Source organism: Cinclus cinclus, chromosome 8, assembly GCF_963662255.1.
Source record: "Cinclus cinclus chromosome 8, bCinCin1.1, whole genome shotgun sequence".
Lineage (NCBI taxonomy): Eukaryota > Metazoa > Chordata > Aves > Passeriformes > Cinclidae > Cinclus > Cinclus cinclus.
Genome location: NC_085053.1, coordinates 1845918 through 1864336, shown reverse-complemented (window position 1 = coordinate 1864336; position 18419 = coordinate 1845918). Strand labels below are relative to the sequence as shown.

At 45.7% G+C, this 18419-nt stretch overlaps 1 protein-coding gene across 3 annotated transcripts in view; it reads right to left on the bottom strand.

Moving 5' to 3' along the window:
• Window positions 1-5602: 5602 nt before the first annotated feature.
• Window positions 5603-18419, bottom strand: part of KIFAP3 (kinesin associated protein 3) — a 67631-nt gene continuing 54814 nt past the window's right edge. For all 3 annotated transcript variants that reach the window (XM_062497223.1, XM_062497222.1, XM_062497224.1), the window contains one exon: window positions 5603-5814. In XM_062497223.1, the coding sequence (XP_062353207.1) occupies window positions 5706-5814 (109 nt within the window). In that variant the 3' untranslated portion in view covers window positions 5603-5705. The remainder of the gene's footprint in view (window positions 5815-18419) is intronic.

Genomic DNA, 18419 nt, shown 5'->3' with positions numbered 1-18419 from the left:
TTGTTGCCCTTCTTTGCGCACGCTGCCGCCCCACGATGGCCTTTTTAAAAGGCCTTTTTAAATATCCTCGCCTTCCCCGTGCCTCGTTCAGCCCGCAGCCCTGGAGCGAGGCAGGTGGTCTGACAGTCCCGTGTGAGGGGATCCATTTAATGCCATTAAAAGTAATTGCTCTCCGTGCTGAGGCCTAAAGCGACTCCCGGGAGAGATTCCACGGGAGTGTTTTGGACGGCGGAGCGAAGGTTGAAAGGAACGGCTCCAGAGTGGTGGGAGGTCTGGGCTTTTCACACGCTCTTCTCATGTCGCCCGTGTTATTCCAGCTTCCTGCAGCGCCAGGCCGTGAGGATGTGGTTTGAACGGCAGCACGGCCCAGCTCCGCGGCCCCGTCTAGACGCAGGTTTAATGGCCAGGGCAGAGTGTTTAACACAGGTGGTCTGAGCTGTGCGAGTGCCTTGGCTTTCTTTAGTAACTCAGTTCCACGAGTTTAACCTGCTGAGTCTGGTGCTGTCAAATCCAGCAAGAACGGTGTAGAGCGTGTTCTTTAGCTTTGCACCCTCCATTTCTAGGGAAGCCTTCCAGTGCTTCAACAGCACGGATGATCCCAGACACACACGTGTGCTGGACAGTGCCTCATCGATGCCAGGATCCCCTTCAGCGTAACTAAACTGCTCTCTGGAAAGCAAAAGGGATTCCAATCTCACATCCACACCCAAACTCTACTCAGTTGAGCCTCACCAACTGTTCGGGCGAGTGAGGAGAGAGGATTTCTCCTGTGACTGTGCGTGGGGAGGGCTGTAAGGGGGCATGTCAGGGTTAACATGGGGACACAGTGCTAGGAGGAGTCTGCTCCTTGGGCAGGATATGCTGGCAGATGGATGGTCTGGGGCTTCTTTTCTGGAGCAGGGTAAGGAAAGTAAAATGGGTGACAGATAGTATGACATATTAGTACGTCACACATTACAACGCACATAATACAATGCACACAGGAACAGAAACTAAATAAAGTTCAGGTGCACCACTTCTATCTGTCAAAGGCAGGAAAGATCCAGAGTGTTTGGCCCAAATGGTACAGACACCCAAAAAGATCCTGGCCCCAAAGTGCAAACTAAGGGGAACTCTGAACGTGAGTCACCACTTGATTCAAGGGGCCAAGTGTAGGTTTTTATGTCCTGTGTGTTTGTGGCAGGGCAAAGGCAGAAGGTCAGAAGATGTGAATAGCTGGAAGTAAAGATAAAAACTTAATAAGCAACAACTGATTTCTACTCACAGCCCTTGGCTCCAGCTTCAGGCTGTGGTGTGATTCATGTGGCTGTCAGGAAGAAAAAGCAAACTTTGGCTGCTCTGCACCATTTCTGGTGTGTTTTCTTTGCTGGGCTCTCTCTGTGGAGCAGCATTCCTTCCCTGTACCTGCTTTTCCCGAGTGATTCCATTGTTCCATTGAGGCTGAAGTGGCACTGAGGGGTGTGTCCTGCTCTGGGCCCTGTCACCAGGTGCTGCACAAAAACCCCAGCTGGGCTTCTGTCCCCAAACATCACTCTTTGCCTTTCCTAAGCACAGCCACGTGGGCTCCTGCAGACAACAACCCAGGACCTGATTAGGGAGGTGTGAACCCCTCTCCCTGTCTTCCAAGGGCAGAGGGAAAAGCTGGAACCAGCAGGATTACAGAGCTCCTAGGAAATACCTCATTAGGATTGGAACTGGTTTCTTTAAGTCAGTTGGGCAAGGAGATACTGGTGTAGAAGACAGACAGACAGCTGGTGCCTGTAAAGGGGGATGGAGCAAAAATGACTTTAATGGAGTAGAGAATGTAAGGTCTAAAGGGACACCTGAGCAGCATTGCCTGAGAACCCCAGAGAGGTTTGGGTTGGAAGGGGCCCTAAAGCTCATCTCAGTTCAACCCTGGGCAGGGTCATCTTCCTCTAGACCAGGCTGCTCCAAGTCCCATCCAGCCTGACCTTAACACCCCCAAGGATGGGGCAGCCACAGCTCCAGTCTGTCCAGCACACTGGGGCAGGCTCTCAGTAGTGCAGAGATGTTCCCCAGCTCAGCTCTCCCAGGCCAGGAGCCTTTGGGAAAGGCACAGGGAACAACCAGCTGATGCTTCTCCAGTGACGTCCCACTCCTGCATGCCATGTGAATTAACAACTACAGCACAGTAACTTTTTGCTTCCAATGGCATTTCTCAATTTCTTAATAAACAGCAGTTCAGTGGGTTTTTTTTAGGGGACAGGGACCCCAGCGTATTTTCTCCATCTCTGGAAAAGTCCCTGTTTTTTATTCAAGTGGGTGTCCAGATCAAGTGGCTGCAAATACCACCTTGTAACTATGAAATCCATGCAGGGGAGAGCAGTCCTCCTCTGTCTGTGCAGCTCCAGCATCTTGCTCCTCTCTTGCCACCTCAGAGCTCTTTCAGAAAACCCCAAATCCTTAACCTGAAAGAGAAAACGAGCAGATCACAAGAGCTTCAAGTGTGACAGGAGTCGCACCAGGAAGCCAGCTTTGTGCATTTCATGGTTTCTGAGGATGGTCACAGAAGGAGAGGAGGTTGTTGCTATTCTCAGCCTCTGGCCATGGTGAGTGGACAGCTGAGCTTACCAGTGCTGCACTGCAGGAATTCCACTACAGACCCTACCAGAGGGGCCCAGAATCTCTTGTATCTAAACAGAGCTTGTCCTGCTTATTCCAGAGGAAGATACATCTTGTTCCCGTTTCATTTAATCCAGAGTGGATAAAATTAAACAGAATCACGGCAGTCTGATTTCAGAATGAAATGCACATGTTAAACTGTTAGCAGACAGCTCCACAACCCCCTGGATATTTGAAAGACCTTGAATCAGGTCGTCCAGGAGCTCTCAGGGAGGAGGATATTTGTTTACTTTTGCTTTCCCCCACCCTGTTGCCCTGGAAAGCTCCTAAGTACTGGTGTAGTACAAATAATAATTTAACACAAGATCTTAGGCAGCTGCATTGAGCAGATTGCTCCTAGAAATGAGCCTGTCCATCTGCACAAAGCCTTTCTAATAGCTACCAGACGTAGGAGCTTCTCAGCCATTGCTTATTTCATTGTGCTATTAACTTTACAGCCCAATTATATCTAAAACACTTGCCTAACCAAACTCATTAATTAATTAGCAGCAGGCTGGGAAAGAGGATACTCCTAGGATGGTTCGGGATTGCTGCTGTAGGGAAGGAAAAGAGGAGCTCTGCAAAGCCAGGGAGAGAAACCAGGAAAAAGAGGACAGAAGTTGGACAAATTGCTAGAAGAAAGCAGATCCCTCCTCGTCCTGTTTTGTGCAGGATGCAGCACCCAGGGACTGAATCCATAAAATATGGATAATTAAACAGGTCAGACTCTCCCATCATCCTCGGATACCCACAGGAAATGGGATATAGATTGAAAAGTCTATGTGCTCCTATCTTTTTTTCCCCCTTTCTGGCTCATGAACTGTAATTAAAGGGAAAAGCAGCCTCACTCCTGCCTTGAAAGTGCAGTGGCACAGCTGGTTTTCATCTTGGCGAGGAGGCTCTGTCCTCAGGCTACCAAGTGCTGAGTAATTTTTACCAAGCTCTGTTTGCAGATAAATTATGTTCTTCTCTTAGCTGCTGCCAGGCAAAGCTACAAATACTTGATCTTTTATTCTTTTCCCATAAACTCCTAACATTGAATACTAAAAATGCAGCCAGAGATTTTTCCACTGCCATTTATTCTCAGCATGGTCACAACTGTATTACAATTACAGACACCCACCCTTCACTGGAGCTCCACTGCAGCCCCTCATTAACCTGAAGCTTCCAATTAAAGGCTCCTTCAGTTTCATTGATAGTTTACATATACTCCAAGGACCCACTTCATTTGGTTTTTTCCCCCGAAACACATTCCATGAGAAGGACAACTGCTTTAAATAACTTCACACTAATTTCTGGAAAAGCCTGATGAGCGAGTGCCAGTCTCAGAAGAAAAGCCTGAGTGTGCAGTTTGGGGAATTTATCTTATAGCTGTAACTATAAAAATATCTGAAAGCTTTTGACTAAACATGGCACAACCTCTGGGCAAATCCAGTGTGGGTTCAAAACAAAGGAAACAATCTGGAAAGGTACAACACTGGAAACCCATTAGTGTAGTTCAAGTTTTCTGCCATGTTTTTTAGTGAGATTTTACCTGTTCAAAGAAACTGTGTAAGAATTAGTTAAAAATGGTAGAGAAAATAATTTTTAAAGTACTACTCAATCTTGGCAATGCTGTTCTTCCACCCACCTTCAGTTAGTGAAGCCCTGAACAAGAAGCCAGCACAGGGAGAAGGCTGAAAACTGCTATGAAATACCATGGCTAATTTTAGACTCGTTTCCAGTCATGCAGCTTGAAACTCGGGGAGTAATGGTGCTCATAAAAGTACTTGCACACTTTGTAAAGATAACACAGGGTTTCAAAACAATTTTTATTTCAAAGGTATTTTTGAAGTATAAGACTAAGAGTTTGTCAGATTCCCCAAACAATCCCATGCCTTTGAAGAGCACCTTCCCAGCACAGACCCGTCCTACGGAATTCCTGGTGACTGGGTTTGTAGGATCAGCCCCTGATGCAAGTCAACTTTCTGTTTAAGCCATCATAAAGGAGGGAGGAGGAAGGAGAAGAACAAATCTGCAAATCAATAGGCATTAGCACACACACACACACACACAAAAAAAGAGGTAGAGGCAACTTTCCTTTTAAAAAGTGAAAATTTGAACTGCTGCCTTGGTAGCTGTGGCAGAGAAGGCATTATCATCCCTTTCTACTGTCTGTTACAGTGGGCATGCACAGGTGAAGAACAGCTTTAGTCTGAATTCCGTTTGCAGGCTGTTTCAAAACATGACCTAAAACAATCACCACACTGCAAGTCCAGCAAGGAGGAGTCTTGGCCTGACTCTGCTGCTCACTGATCCCTGCTTAGATCCAGCTTAAACCCCAGAAGTGAGCAGGCTGGGATGGATTTGTGTTTCCAGACAGGTAAGCTGGGGTAAAGGCTCTGCCTCTGAATTCTGAACCAAGGTACAGTGTTTCGTGCTCTTGCCGGCCCTCAGGATGGATGTGGCTGTCTTCCCTCAGCCCAGAGAATTCTGTTTTAACACAAGGCTAAAAGGTATTCTGTTGTGTAGTTTCTAATTTTAAGTGTTTTCAAGCATTTAAAATAAGACCGTAAATGTCTGAATCTGCAGGGGAGTGAATCTGTGCCATCTTTCCATTATTAAAGTGTTCAGACCCAGGACTGGACTTTGGTCCAAACTATGTGTCAGGGCAGTGCCAGGAGATGCTGGGGCTTAGTGGTGCTCTGTGACTGAAATGTGAGAGGGAACCAGTCCATGTTAAACACACTGCACATGGAGCACTCTTCTTAAGTGCCTTGTAAAACACACAAAACACTGCTTAGAAACACATCCACCACTGCTGACCACACAGGTTTTTATATTTAATAGAAATTAAATTAGTAGCTTAATATACATAATGCGACACTTTCCAGTCCAGTAGTTTCCAATTCCCTCTTTCAAGTCGCACTTACTGTACAAAAATAGTAACAACAAAGAGCAACCAAGGAGTAAACACCGTCACTAACACACCGGACCCAGAAAGGCTAAATTTCTGTGGAGCTACACATGCCAAAGGATACAGAGAGCTGGAGCCGTGGTGGTGCAGTCGTGCAGGAGCAGGGCAGGGGTGCTGCTGGCCGGGCTCACCGTGCTCCGTAGCTGTAGTAGAAGGGCTCGTCCGGCCGGTAGCCGTACGCCGTCACCGGGCGCCCGGGAACCCCCGCGCCCTGCCCGAACCCATCCGCTCCAATGCTGCAAGAACGACAGAGAGAACTGAGGGCTTTGTATGGTGTGGGAGGGACACCGGTGCTGGTGGCTCCAGCTTCTCCCGCTGATACCTTCTGGGGCTTACCTAAAAACAGAGGCCAGACAAAATTAAGGGAATAAAAAGCGGTTATATTTATTGAAGGGACTTCAGGTACATTTTGGGCAGACAAATCCCCTTCAGAGGCTACACCCAAAAAAATGGACAATGGGTTGCAAGTTTTCACACTTTTATAAACTTGGTGCATTTGCATATTGGGGGTTAATCTTCCACTTACAGCTTCAGGTAATGAAGTCATTTTACCCCAAGTTTGCTCCCTGACAAAACTCACTTTTGTTTCCATCTCTCAGGTCCTGAGGCACTGAGGTGTCCTTGATCCCAGGCCTAGAGAGGAATTGTTGTGTCTGACCAAAACAGGAGAACAGCAGCTAGCACTGTATATGGAGCTCAGAGTGCTACACTAAAGAACTGCAGGCTTACAAACAGATGAAGAACATACAAGCTGAAATCCTGAGGTGTCACTGCCACAGAGATGGTTTTGTGAGGAGACTTTGCCAGCCATGTTCCCTTTCTGGATACCACTTCCTTGGTGGGAAAAGAAATGGTGCAGAGACACCAATGCAAATCCAATCAGGGAAAGGCTTTCAGGTCCAAGAGGAGTCCCAGGAGAGCCAAAGTCTTCTCTTCCCTGCTTTCACAGATTTACTGGCCAAGCACTTTACCTCCATGACTCAGTGTCTCCCTCTGTACATTGAAGTTACCCTGTCCTTCAGGCTTGTGGCAAAACCTGTTGTAACCCTGCCCTACATAGCACATCTGAGGAGTGCCATTCCCTGCCTTCAGTGCATTTCTGAGGTGCATGGAGAACACCAGCTTAAAGTGAGAATACCTGGTAAAAGACGGTGCTTCTGGTGGGATACAAGACCAGCAGCCAAATGGCAGAAGGAATTAATCACATACTGAAAAGCTACATGCTAATGAGACAGAATAATTATTTTTTCATGCAAAACAGCATCTTTTACACCTAAAAAGTCCCACAACATTGAGTCAGATACTAAAACACAAGAACTGCATAGGGAAAAGTGGCACATATTTCATGCTCAACAATAGCTCCTGCAGGAGGTAGAGGAAAAACGAGCATTGCCTAAGACACTGGATTACTGCCTATTCATAGCTATGTCACTTCTTAGCTTCCACTTCAGTAGGGGGACAAATGGAAAAGGATCCTGATTTATTGTCTGACTAAAGATGCATTGAAAGGAGCTGAACTTCCCCTCTGAAGACTGTAAAAACACAAAGAACCAAAGTGCTTTTGGAGTGGGGAAAAGCTGAAGCTCATTACTGCCAATTATCTGTATGGAACATGGGTTATGCAACAGTCAAGGCTGGGAAAGAATGACCCCTGCAGAAGATGTACAATGGGTGGGCCCCAGGCCCTGGCTCTGCAAGGAGCTGGCACTGCTGAATTGGTTGGGCTAGAAGGGCTCAGCTGCATGGCGGGGGCGGGGGGGGGGGAACACCATGTCCATCACTGTCCTCACAAAGGCACTTTGCTTGGATTGTCTCTCAGTGAGGTCCTAGAAAAGGATCCCTAATGCCTGGTTTCTCAGAAATTGAGTTCACTCAGGGATATCCTGATAGAGGAAAGTAGAGGGTCTGAGGCTGAGATTTGTCCTCTGAGATGGAAGGGACAATCAATAGCCAAGCTGCAGAGAAAAAATATCACTGTTTTACTTGGAGGTATCTTAGGAAATGCTGTGTCCTGAAAGTGTTTTCCATTTCCACATCTGCCCATGCATATCTGAATTGGCAACACCCATCTCCTAACTCCTGCACAGAGCCATCAGCCCCACCTTGCAGGCTGCTCAGCCCTTCAGCACAGCAGAGAGAAGGACAGTGGCCCTGGTATATCCTGCAGTGGTGCAAAGCTCTGTGAAAGTATTCCTCGGGCCACCCATTCCTTCCTGTATCCACTCCAAAGTCCTCTTACCCTTTTTCAAGCCTGTTAGGAAATGAGCTGGTGACCTCTGAGGCACCTCCCCAGATGCCTCCTTTGTACCTGGCAAACAACAGCTTTCTCATTATCGGGCCTGAAGCTTTGAAAGACTTCTGAAAGAAGGGATTAAGAGAAATCCTGTTACTTTGTGCTTATCTCTCATCTCCAGAAACCCCAAACTGAGCACTCACCTTAGCCAGTCCCTGCCTCTCCTGTGTCAATAATTTGCAGTGTGCAAAGGGATTGACTGACAGACAGACAGACCTCCCTCACTCAGGCTGCCCTTGGCTGCAGTGTCTCCCTAGCAGGCCCAAGCTCTTGAGAACAAGCCCACAAGGACAAGCATGAAGCTGACCAGTTTGTTCAGCAGTTCAGAAAACAAACCAGTTAACAAACTTCTATCAACCAATGCCAATTCCTTAAGGGTTCCTTCAGTACTGTCAGTGCCACGAGTTAACAATGTACCAAAAGAAGGCACAGTGGAAATTGGAAGTGCAGGATCCAGTTCTCTTGTGCTTTTACAAATTCCCAATGACACCAGACACATTACACTGCAGACAAGCAGGACCATTTAAGGCTACCTTTAAGCTCAGGAATTTCATTACTTTCCTCCATCTACAGTTGATTTATAATAAAGAACTCTTTTAAGAGAAAATGCTTTTCTGTGTTTGTATTTCCATGATGTTTTCTGTGACTGTAACAATGCTAGCTCTGGATAAGTTGTTTTTAGAGCAAGTGTGGTAGAATAGGGTAGAATTTCTACAAAGCTCCTTCTGGAATGATACTCAGGTGAGTGAGGAGGCTGTGGGTGCCCAGGGCTGCTGACTGACTGCAAGTCAAGCTCACAGCAACCACACCCAGGCTCACAGCAGTGTCGCCCTCAGGCTTCCTGTGGCAAAGAGGGACACAACAAAAACAGGAGCCTGAAACCTGTCCTGAACCCCTTCACACACCCCAAGCTAAACCAGCACAGCCTTTTGGGGATGAGGTGTAATAACATCCTGAGCCACGCGGTGGCAATGGGCCTCTATCCCCGCAGGCTGAGCTCTTCCAGCCACTTCCAGCTCAGTAATCCTCATTCAAAGAACTTCAAAATGTATTTAAACTGATAACAAGAGCAGAGAAAACATGGTTCCAATCACATTCTCAACAAATCAGTTTTTAATTTTTTTTATAAATGTGTAAGTAATTAGGCAAAGATCCCTAGAGTTTAAATTTTGAGGAGTATCAGTTATTTCCAAATGGTTCAGACATATGTTAGTGACCTGAAGAAAACTGGAAGAGATGGATCAGCTGATAACTGCTTTGGACAGTCAAGAAAAAAAGAAAACAGAAAATCACATTAAAGCACCTTGATCAAATCACTACTTTCTCCTATCTAAATATTTCCCCGAAGTAAATTAAGTCTTGACCATGCTTGGAAAAAAAAAAAAAAAAAACCAGCTTCATTTTTCCACGTTGGTGCTCTTGAAGCATACCAGCTTTGCCTGTTGGATTGTTTGCACTGGCAGCCTGCAGCACGGAGCTGAAGGGAAGGGTCCTGAGCCCAGGAGGTGACGCAGCGGTAGGACAACCACAGAGCCAACACGTGCCTGGAGACCGGAGCCTGGCTCGCTCCCGAGGCTGCCAGGCCAGGGGCATAACCCACCAAGGTGAAGATGGATTTCAAAACAAGGCCTGATGAATCCCTGCTCCTTCTGCCAAGAACAGCAGATGGGGAGAGCCAGCAGAGATGGCAGTTCCGCGGCTGTAAACACTTGCTGGATAACGACTGGCCTGAGATCATGATCTGTGCCATGTGTGCTCAGATATATACCAGCAATCAACCTCAAGACTTGCTCCTATGAAAAATGTGCTGTTGGCTTTATTCTACAGCATCTACCAGGAAACTCGGTGCTCAGCAGAGCAAGCACCAAGCCTAAATTAGGGACTCATAATTATCCATTGGGCAACAATACTCACTCCTGAGTATTTTTTCCCCCCAGTGCTCACTGCTACGTAACTGGGCAGCCAAAAGTGCATGCACCCCTGCAGCTGTGGAGTGGATACGGATCACAGAGCACCACAGCACCCTCAGACACTGAGCCGTGGCTCAGGCTGCTGCCTCAACCTGCAGGTCACTGCAGGCAGCTCCGTGTCACGGTGACGCACCGAGCGCCCTGGCACAGCACAACTGTGCTCTTGTGCAAAGCTCAGCCCCACGCCTGGGGCTCATGGAGTTAAACAGTGAACAGCCCAGCTAATTACTATGTACTGCTAACCTCAGTTGCTGGTTCATTTTGAGACCCTTTAAAATATGAACTGTGTATTTTACCCCTATGCACTCTCTTAATGATTTGTTTTTTTTAAACTGAAATCACTTCCAGCCATCAGTTATACTCAAGGTCTCTACACATGCACTTCTCCAAGCACAAATATTTCTTTTTCCTATTGGTCTGCCAGCCCCTGTCAGAGCAAATTTCACTTTAAACTAAATGCTGTGATACTTAAAACCTCTTGGATTACTCAGGCTGCTAGTGTGATCTATGACCTTCCCCAAATGACAGCTGAACTTTCCAATTTGCTTGTACTGCTAGGGAACTGAGTAACACATGCCGAAGAGGAAAATGTTCCTGATGTGCATGAGTGAGGAGAGATTTCTTAACAGCCCTGCTTACTGATGCTTGCTCTGATTCAGAGCATCCAAATTAATATACTCATGTAGGATCTTAGGTGCCCTGACAAAATTCAAGATGTGAAGACCAGTTGTGTCCTCTCTCCCACCAGGAAATGGCAGCCAGCATCCTGCTGCATCCACAAAATCCTTCTGAACTAGACAGGCTTTGTGGGATGTGAGGAAGGCTCAGCAGGCCCCCACAGGGAGCATTCCACAGGGAATCCTCTGCTGGGGTTCCCCTCCAGGTGTCTGTGCTGCTCCCCAGGGTATCAGGAGAGGCTGGTGAGCCTGGGCTGGTGATTAACACCTGGGTGCAGAGTGACCCCAGACCTGCCCTGATGCTGCACACCCCCGCCCTGTCCTGTGAACACCAGTGCTCACACTGGGACCAGTGCTGCTGCAGACAGGGGCTCTCAAACCACAGCCTGATTTCCAGGTATTAATTTCTCCAGCATAAGCAGGGCCTCAGAAAGCCAAGTCCAGCATTACTGGGGAGATTCTTGGTCAAAAGTAAACACCTGAAATCCAAATGAAAGCCCCCCAGTAGGATCCATGGATCTTGGAGTGATCCCAGCAGGAAACACTGCCTGGGAAACAGGTATGAAGCAGTTTGGCACACATCGAGTGAGTTGTAAGAGACTGTCACTGCCTGTGTAGGTGACAGTGGCCCTGGAAAGCCTTTGAGGGTGAAATTCCAGTTTAGGAGCTCACACTTCAGGGCCAAAGTTTCATACGTTTCTGCCCAAAATTAAAGCACCCCGGAATCACTGCCCTCTGAAAATGACTGCTTCCACCAGATCCAAAATTTCATCTCTAATTCTTTAAACTTTTTCTAAAACCCTGTCAATCCTCCCTCCTTACTCTGCATCAACAAGCCCTCATGTCTCAGAGGCTCTCAGCTACACAGCAGGGATGCAAGATTTATAAGTTTATTAAAAACAATATCTATTTGGAAAAAAATCTGTAGATTTTAAATTATGTACATCCTCTGACCTTGCTAAGACCAACCAAACACTGCTTGCAACTCTCAACTCATCAGCAACCCTGCCAAGTCCTAATGAAGGACTCACACCCAAAGTTCTCCACATGCTCCAGTGAGCTGCTAGGAGGGTTTACAGGCAGTGTAAACAGGCAGCCTCTGTTGACACACAGGGTACCTCTGATCACACCTGCAGCTTTTCAAAACTCCTCCTGAGGATCAGAGAAAGGGGTTAGAACCAGAGGGGTTCTGAGCATCTTTCAGAAGCCTGGTATCAGTACAGTTCACAGCAGTCCCACTGGTTCCTCTGTACCTTCTCCCTCTATACACTGGCTTTTATTGTTTCTAAAAATCAGTCTTCACTCCCAAGCTGTCCCCACTTCAGCCCAGGCAGGTGTTCAGAATTTCAGCCACACATCATGTAAAGTCCTAATTTTTCTCTTCCACAGATCTACTCAGGTGTGACAATACAGTTCCCATCCTGTATTCCCTTATAAACTCTCATGCTACGAACCCCTGTATTCCAGAATGCTGGATCACATCTCTGTGTATAACAGACAGAACAGATCATGTTCAGATGAATACTGAAACTGTACTTTTCCCTCAGGAGGTGCCAGAGCCACAGGAGTGGCACACCAGTCTCTAATCCCAAGACAAGCACAGCATTATAACCTGTGCAAATGAGATGCAGCTCACTGATTACAACACTTGCTAATAAGACACACACAGGTTTGCCAGCAGCAAAGGCCGTATTTTTAAATTAAGACACTCATCTTGGTGTTTTTGTTTGCTCCTGAAGCGTTGATGAGTGCTGCTCTGAGACAAGGACTGCAGTGCAGGGCAGTATAATCACACACAGGATGCTTAGCCCTGCCAGCCCAATTAGCAGACTGGCTGGTGAATGCTGCAGCTCTCTCCCTCCCTAGGTTTCCTCTGCACAGAGACCATGCATGGGAAGAGAGGGGGAGCTGGGGGCATCCAGGCCCTGACCCATTGCACAAGCAGGGATTAAGGCACGGTGTGCATCCAAGCACAGCAGGTGGGAAGTGGTTTTGAATTCCACAGAACACACACAGACCTCCGGCTTCTTCATTTGTCTCCAGGTATGACACATTTAGCTAATCCCCTGCAGGTACCAAGGAACCATCACACTGGAACAAGGCTCAGAGCCTCTGCAGCCAGGGACTCTGTGGCCTTTCTGCTGGTATTCCCTGGCAGCTGGACCCCATTCTCCCAACACCAGCCATGGCAGGGCAAAGAGCATCAGAAAGGGGCACAGGCCTGTTCATTTTACCCTTGCTTTAAGTCCAGGGATTTAGATGATGATCCCATTTCCTCCTACAAGCCAGTTACCTCTGGTTTGCCTTCACTGACCATAAATTTATGTCCTTCAGAGCAAGAGCACAAAACACTGGTTATGGGGAAACTCCATACAACTGAGAAGCCTTCGGAAAAAAACAATGTTTCTTTATACAATGTCTTGTAATTGTAGATTCTCCCACTACTGGTAATGACGTTAAACTGTAAACCACAAGTCTCCTAAATTCTGCCTCTCATGACCCCAAGTTTTTCCCCTGTCTGTGAAGCTTTTTCTTTTTCATGTTTTCTATTCCTCAGGCTCAAGTGGGAGGGAAGTTTTGTGGCAGTGTCTGTGACTGTACCCACTGCACAATCACTCGAGTGCATCTCAACATTAGTATTAAATGTTGATGTCCCTTAAACAGTAATATTTCATCTGCTCACAAGACAGAAAAAATTCAAATGAACCTGTGCAATAATACTTTAGCTCCCCTGTGCATCATAATACAGCTTTTATGGATATGATCATGTCTCTCCTTCCATGTGATCCAGCTTTCTTCAGTGTACTTAATGACTTAAAGTTTCCAATTGCTTCTGGACTTGTTGCCCAGTTGTATCTCAGCACAATACTGCTGTTTCTCCCATTTAATTACAAACAAATGGAAAGCTGACAATGGTAGAGAAATGAGCACTGTGTCTTCTGTGTCAGGCTCCAGCTATGCACCAATCAATAACCACACCAAAATTCACCGGGGGACAGCAGCATTAAAAAAAAAAAAAAAAATCCCAACTGAATAGTATGAAAGCACTGAACCAAAAACGAATGATCTTGCTTAGCCAAATTCAGTGCAAAGGCTTGCTTGAAAGCTGTAGCTCCTGCCATCCCTGCTCTGCAAACACAGCCTGGAATTTGGCCTCAAGTTTCTTGCTCTGTCAGTTACCTGCTGTGTGATCCTGGACAAGTTGCTTCTTTTCTCCATGACCTCAGCTTCCCACTGGAGTATTGGAAAACACCCCAGACATTAAAGACAACCAAATGACAAACTACAGTAATGAGAAGACTCAAATTAGACTGACATAGACAGAAAAGACTTTTGCTTATTCTGTAAAACCCTTTAGGAAAAAAAAATAAATTATTTCTGCTCTGCTAGAAAAGCAACCAATCCCCAACAGAGCCAGGGGGCAAAACAGCAGCTCCCAGGCTGCAGTTGTTTCATGCAGCCACGTTGTTCCTTTGAAGGGCATGGGGAGAGCTCCTGCAGAAGTCCTGCAGTCAGGCTCTCAGCTCTGCCACACGGACAGGGAGGGTCTCAGCCACTCTACAGGATTTCTTAAAAGGTCAAGTGCACAGACAGAGCTGGAACGGAAATCAAGAGCTCTGGCTTTCCATTATAAGCCTGACAGAAACATCTCCTGTGCTCTTGGCTCAACAACTGTCCAAACCCACTGATTAGATACATCCATTTCTTAAGAATTAATTAAGAACTAAAACAAATAAAAAAGGCCCCGAGGAACAGGCAATAAAAAGCAAGATGTCCTTTCCCCCTCCTCTCTCCTTGCACAGTCCAAAGTGTATGTGTCAGCTCCACAAACTGAAGAGTACATTGCCTTAATGTGAACTAGGGATAGGCCTGGCTTGAGAAGCTTTCACGCCTCTCTTTAATTGTCTCCAGCAAGCTCAGTCTTAGGCTGGGTACAGAAAGCTTCAGGCAACTGCCTGAGCAAAATAAGATGCTGAAGTTTCACAGAGATGACTGGTGTCACTGACCAGAGCAGGATCTGCTCCAACTTCCACTAGTCTTCCTATTTCCACACAGAAGTGTTTTTTGCTGCCTGTGCTGGAGCAGGTCACTGACAATGTACTCAGAGATGAGCAGCTGAAGCAAAAATGCAGCTTTCTGGTGGATAATTTTCCCTTTACATGTTTATACAAACTCCCCAGGCCCAAGCACAGTCACTCAGTTCTGTCCTTCATTCTACACAAATGGGGACAAAAGTTCCCTGCTGTGCACCAAAGCCTGGAGAAGCCAAGGCCACAGGGCACTGGTGACATCGTGCTGTCTGCAGGGCAGCACGCTGTGGATGAGAATCCAGATGCAGGAGGGAGGGAGGGAAGGAAGGAGGGAGAATCAAGAAATCTGTTCTGCTCTGACTTCCAGCTGTAGCCAATAAAAGCTTTCAAAGCCTTTTCTGAAAGTTAACATTGCTGGGGGATTTGCAGTGCTTGCTCGAGCACACACAGCAAATGGAGTTGCAGTGTTATTACTGATGAAGAAACTTTAAATATTTTTTTTACCACCACAGATGATTGTCCCGATTTCAAACACTTTTATCTATCAGCACACAGCCCTAGTGAAATCTTGTCAAGGTCTATTCCAAATCAGCAATGATTTTACTGAAAATCAAGAAGAAAATAAATCCCAGTGTCTCTAACCAACTTTTTTTTTCTTAACACTGGATATATCAGGAAACAAGGGAGATACAAATACAGACAAGGAATGTGTTCTTGGAGATTTATATCTTGGAGTAGCACTATTATATAAAAAACTCAACTTAAACAAATGAAAAATCAAATGTTTCCAGACCAAAAAGGTTGATCGGGGAGTATTGGACAAAATAAAATTTAAAAAGCTTAAAACCCCAAAGGCAAATAAACTCTGTTAGCCAATTTATTTATTTATTTATTTTTTTTTTTTAGATCTCAAGAGTTAAAAAACCATCATCTTAGTTTTCCAGAGGGAAAAGGGTGGGTCAGTCTTTGGAGCTGGATGGGTGAGGCTGATAAACACAGAATCAGAATAAATTTTTTGAATCAAAACAATTTTAAGTATTTGGCAAATAACTTAATTTGATGTATTAATTTTTATGCTAGAGACTGGTTCAGAGCACATGTTCAGTTCAGATAATAACCACAAGAAATATCCCAGTGATATATGGGCCTTTTTGAAACTCCTCATTTTAAGTTTAATTTTGAACTCTGTGAGCACGCTTAAACCCAGCACACAAAACACCCTTCACTTTATTACAGTTTTAAATCTTTCTTCCAGATCTGGCCTTGCAACCACTTGTCTTGATAAAATAGGTCACTTGAAAAAGGAAAGCTCAATAAAATGAATTACAAAACCAACAAGATTAAACTGATTGTGCTGTTTTTGTACAGTGCAGCCGAATTCTGCAAATATGCTGCTGGCTGTGGTTTGGCATTTAACAGCATGTGATCAGTGAGAAGGAGGAAATTTTATTCTCATTAACTGTTGCAGATTTACTGCAGTGAAAAAGGGCTATGTAACCTGAGAAGTGACAGAATGGAAAGATCAAAGCAGCAGTCTGGAAACTAAATAAACCTTCTGGCTACTTCCTGCAAGGAAAATTCACTCTGGCAATGTAAAACAGAGTCCAGTTAAAAACTACTCTCAGTTTTATGAGCTGTCACAGCAGCTTGAGTGGTTTGGACCAGTCAAGTTTAGAACATTATATTTCCTTGTTTTTGTCTCAGATACTTCTGTAAGCAGTTTTATAGTTTCTTTTTCTTTTTTTTATTTTTAAAGAGAAAAATAAAAATTCTTTTCTTTTGGTTGAAATCGAGAAGGTCACAGCTAAACTCATTAAAAACAAGCAGGTCTTCATTTGCACATTCCATTCCCCTTTACTACATTTTAATATTTTACTTTGAGATTTATAAGCAATGTACATTTGCCTTAATAACTCTTCCGCATTCTGTTCACTTATTGTTTAATATAAGTGCAAATCAGTTTACAGAGCCCAGATGGCTTGTAACCAGGGAGCCAGTCTATTCCTAGTAGCACATCTGGAGGGACTGAGCAGCAGACAGAACGTGGGAATTAATTAATGTTACATTTCAGAAGAGACAGACCCAGGTCTGGGGGATTTTTTGGTAAGACATTCCAAAGTACTTGAGCTCACCGCTCCAGCATTTGGGCATTCTTTAAAAATTCTTAATAGCCACCTAAACCATGATGGTTAAACGAGGCCAACTGCAGGTGGAACATAATAAAATAAAAAACAACTAAAAATGTATAAGAAGTGGCTGCAACTGAAAGAGGCCCAAGTATCCTGTATTCTGAAAGAGCTGAAGTGCATTAAAACCTCAGTACTTATTCTCTTCCCAAATGGCATCTGCAACTTGCTGAAAAAAACTCTGCTATTTTAACTGTGTGAAAATATTCCCCAGCAAGCTATTTCATCTCTCCCATACTGCTGCAATTGTTGGGAGCAATTAAACCTCTCTTACAGTAAATGAAACGAGAGCAACCTGATCCTTCCCAGCTCCAGACCACACATCTTGGTGAGGTGGTGTGGTCTGGTCACTGTGGGAGCCATCAGGAGAGCCCTGCCCTGCTCCATCTCTGGCACCTGATCTGCAAGAGAAACTTCCCTTCTGCTGCTCCATCTCTGGCACCTGATCTGCAGGAGTAACTTCCCTTCTGCTGCTCCAGCTCTGGCACCTGATCTGCAGGAGTAACTTCCCTTCTGCTGCTCCATCTCTGGCACCTGATCTGCAGGAGTAACTTCCCTTCTGCTGCTCCAGCTCTGGCACCTGATCTGCAGGAGTAACTTCCCTTCTGCTGCTCCAGCTCTGGCACCTGATCTGCAGGAGTAACTTCCCTTCTGCTGCTCCAGCTCTGGCACCTGATCTGCAGGAGTAACTTCCCTTCTGCTGCTCCAGCTCTGGCACCTGATCTGCAGGAGTAACTTCCCTTCTGCTGCTCCATCTCTGGCACCTGATCTGCAGGAGTAACTTCCCTTCTGCTGCTCCAGCTCTGGCACCTGATCTGCAGGAGTAACTTCCCTTCTGCTGCTCCATCTCTGGCACCTGATCTGCAGGAGTAACTTCCCTTCTGCTGCTCCAGCTCTGGCACCTGATCTGCAGGAGTAACTTCCCTTCTGCTGCTCCAGCTCTGGCACCTGATCTGCAGGAGTAACTTCCCTTCTGCTGCTCCAGCTCTGGCACCTGATCTGCAGGAGTAACTTCCCTTCTGCTGCTCCAGCTCTGGCACCTGATCTGCAGGAGTAACTTCCCTTCTGCTGCTCCAGCTCTGGCACCTGATCTGCAGGAGTAACTTCCCTTCTCCTCCCTCAAGTGTGCTTCCCTGCCCACCTTGGCTATCAGCTTTCAAGGACTGTGGGCATTGGCTGTATGGGGGATACATGGACAGCTGCATGGGAACTTCTCCGGATCCTAAGAACACAGTGACCACAAATAAACACCCAAGCACATTCAGAAGTTATGATATATTAAATACTGGATATGAATAATATTGTCCTTTCATGGATATTCCTCAATTAGAGCCCTAATCCTTCAGTGGTGCAAAACCTTCATTGTCTGGAATAATCAGACCAGTCTTCAAAAATGCTCCAGTTCTGCCATTGCAGAAATTGGTCAGACACTTTTTAGTGACTCCTAAACTGGATTATATTATCAGGTTGCAGCATTTCTGTAAAAAAGGCTTTGAGAAGACAGTATGAAAAAAAATAATGAAGTGACAGCTAGCAGGAATATGACCACTTACTCAAAAAAAAAAAAAAAAAAAAAAAAAAAAAAAAGACCGAGAGGTTTAGTACTGATGCAGAAACAAATTACTGTAAGAAACAAAGAAATTCAAGATCACATTCAAAAGCTCTTAGTAACAAAGCCTTTCTG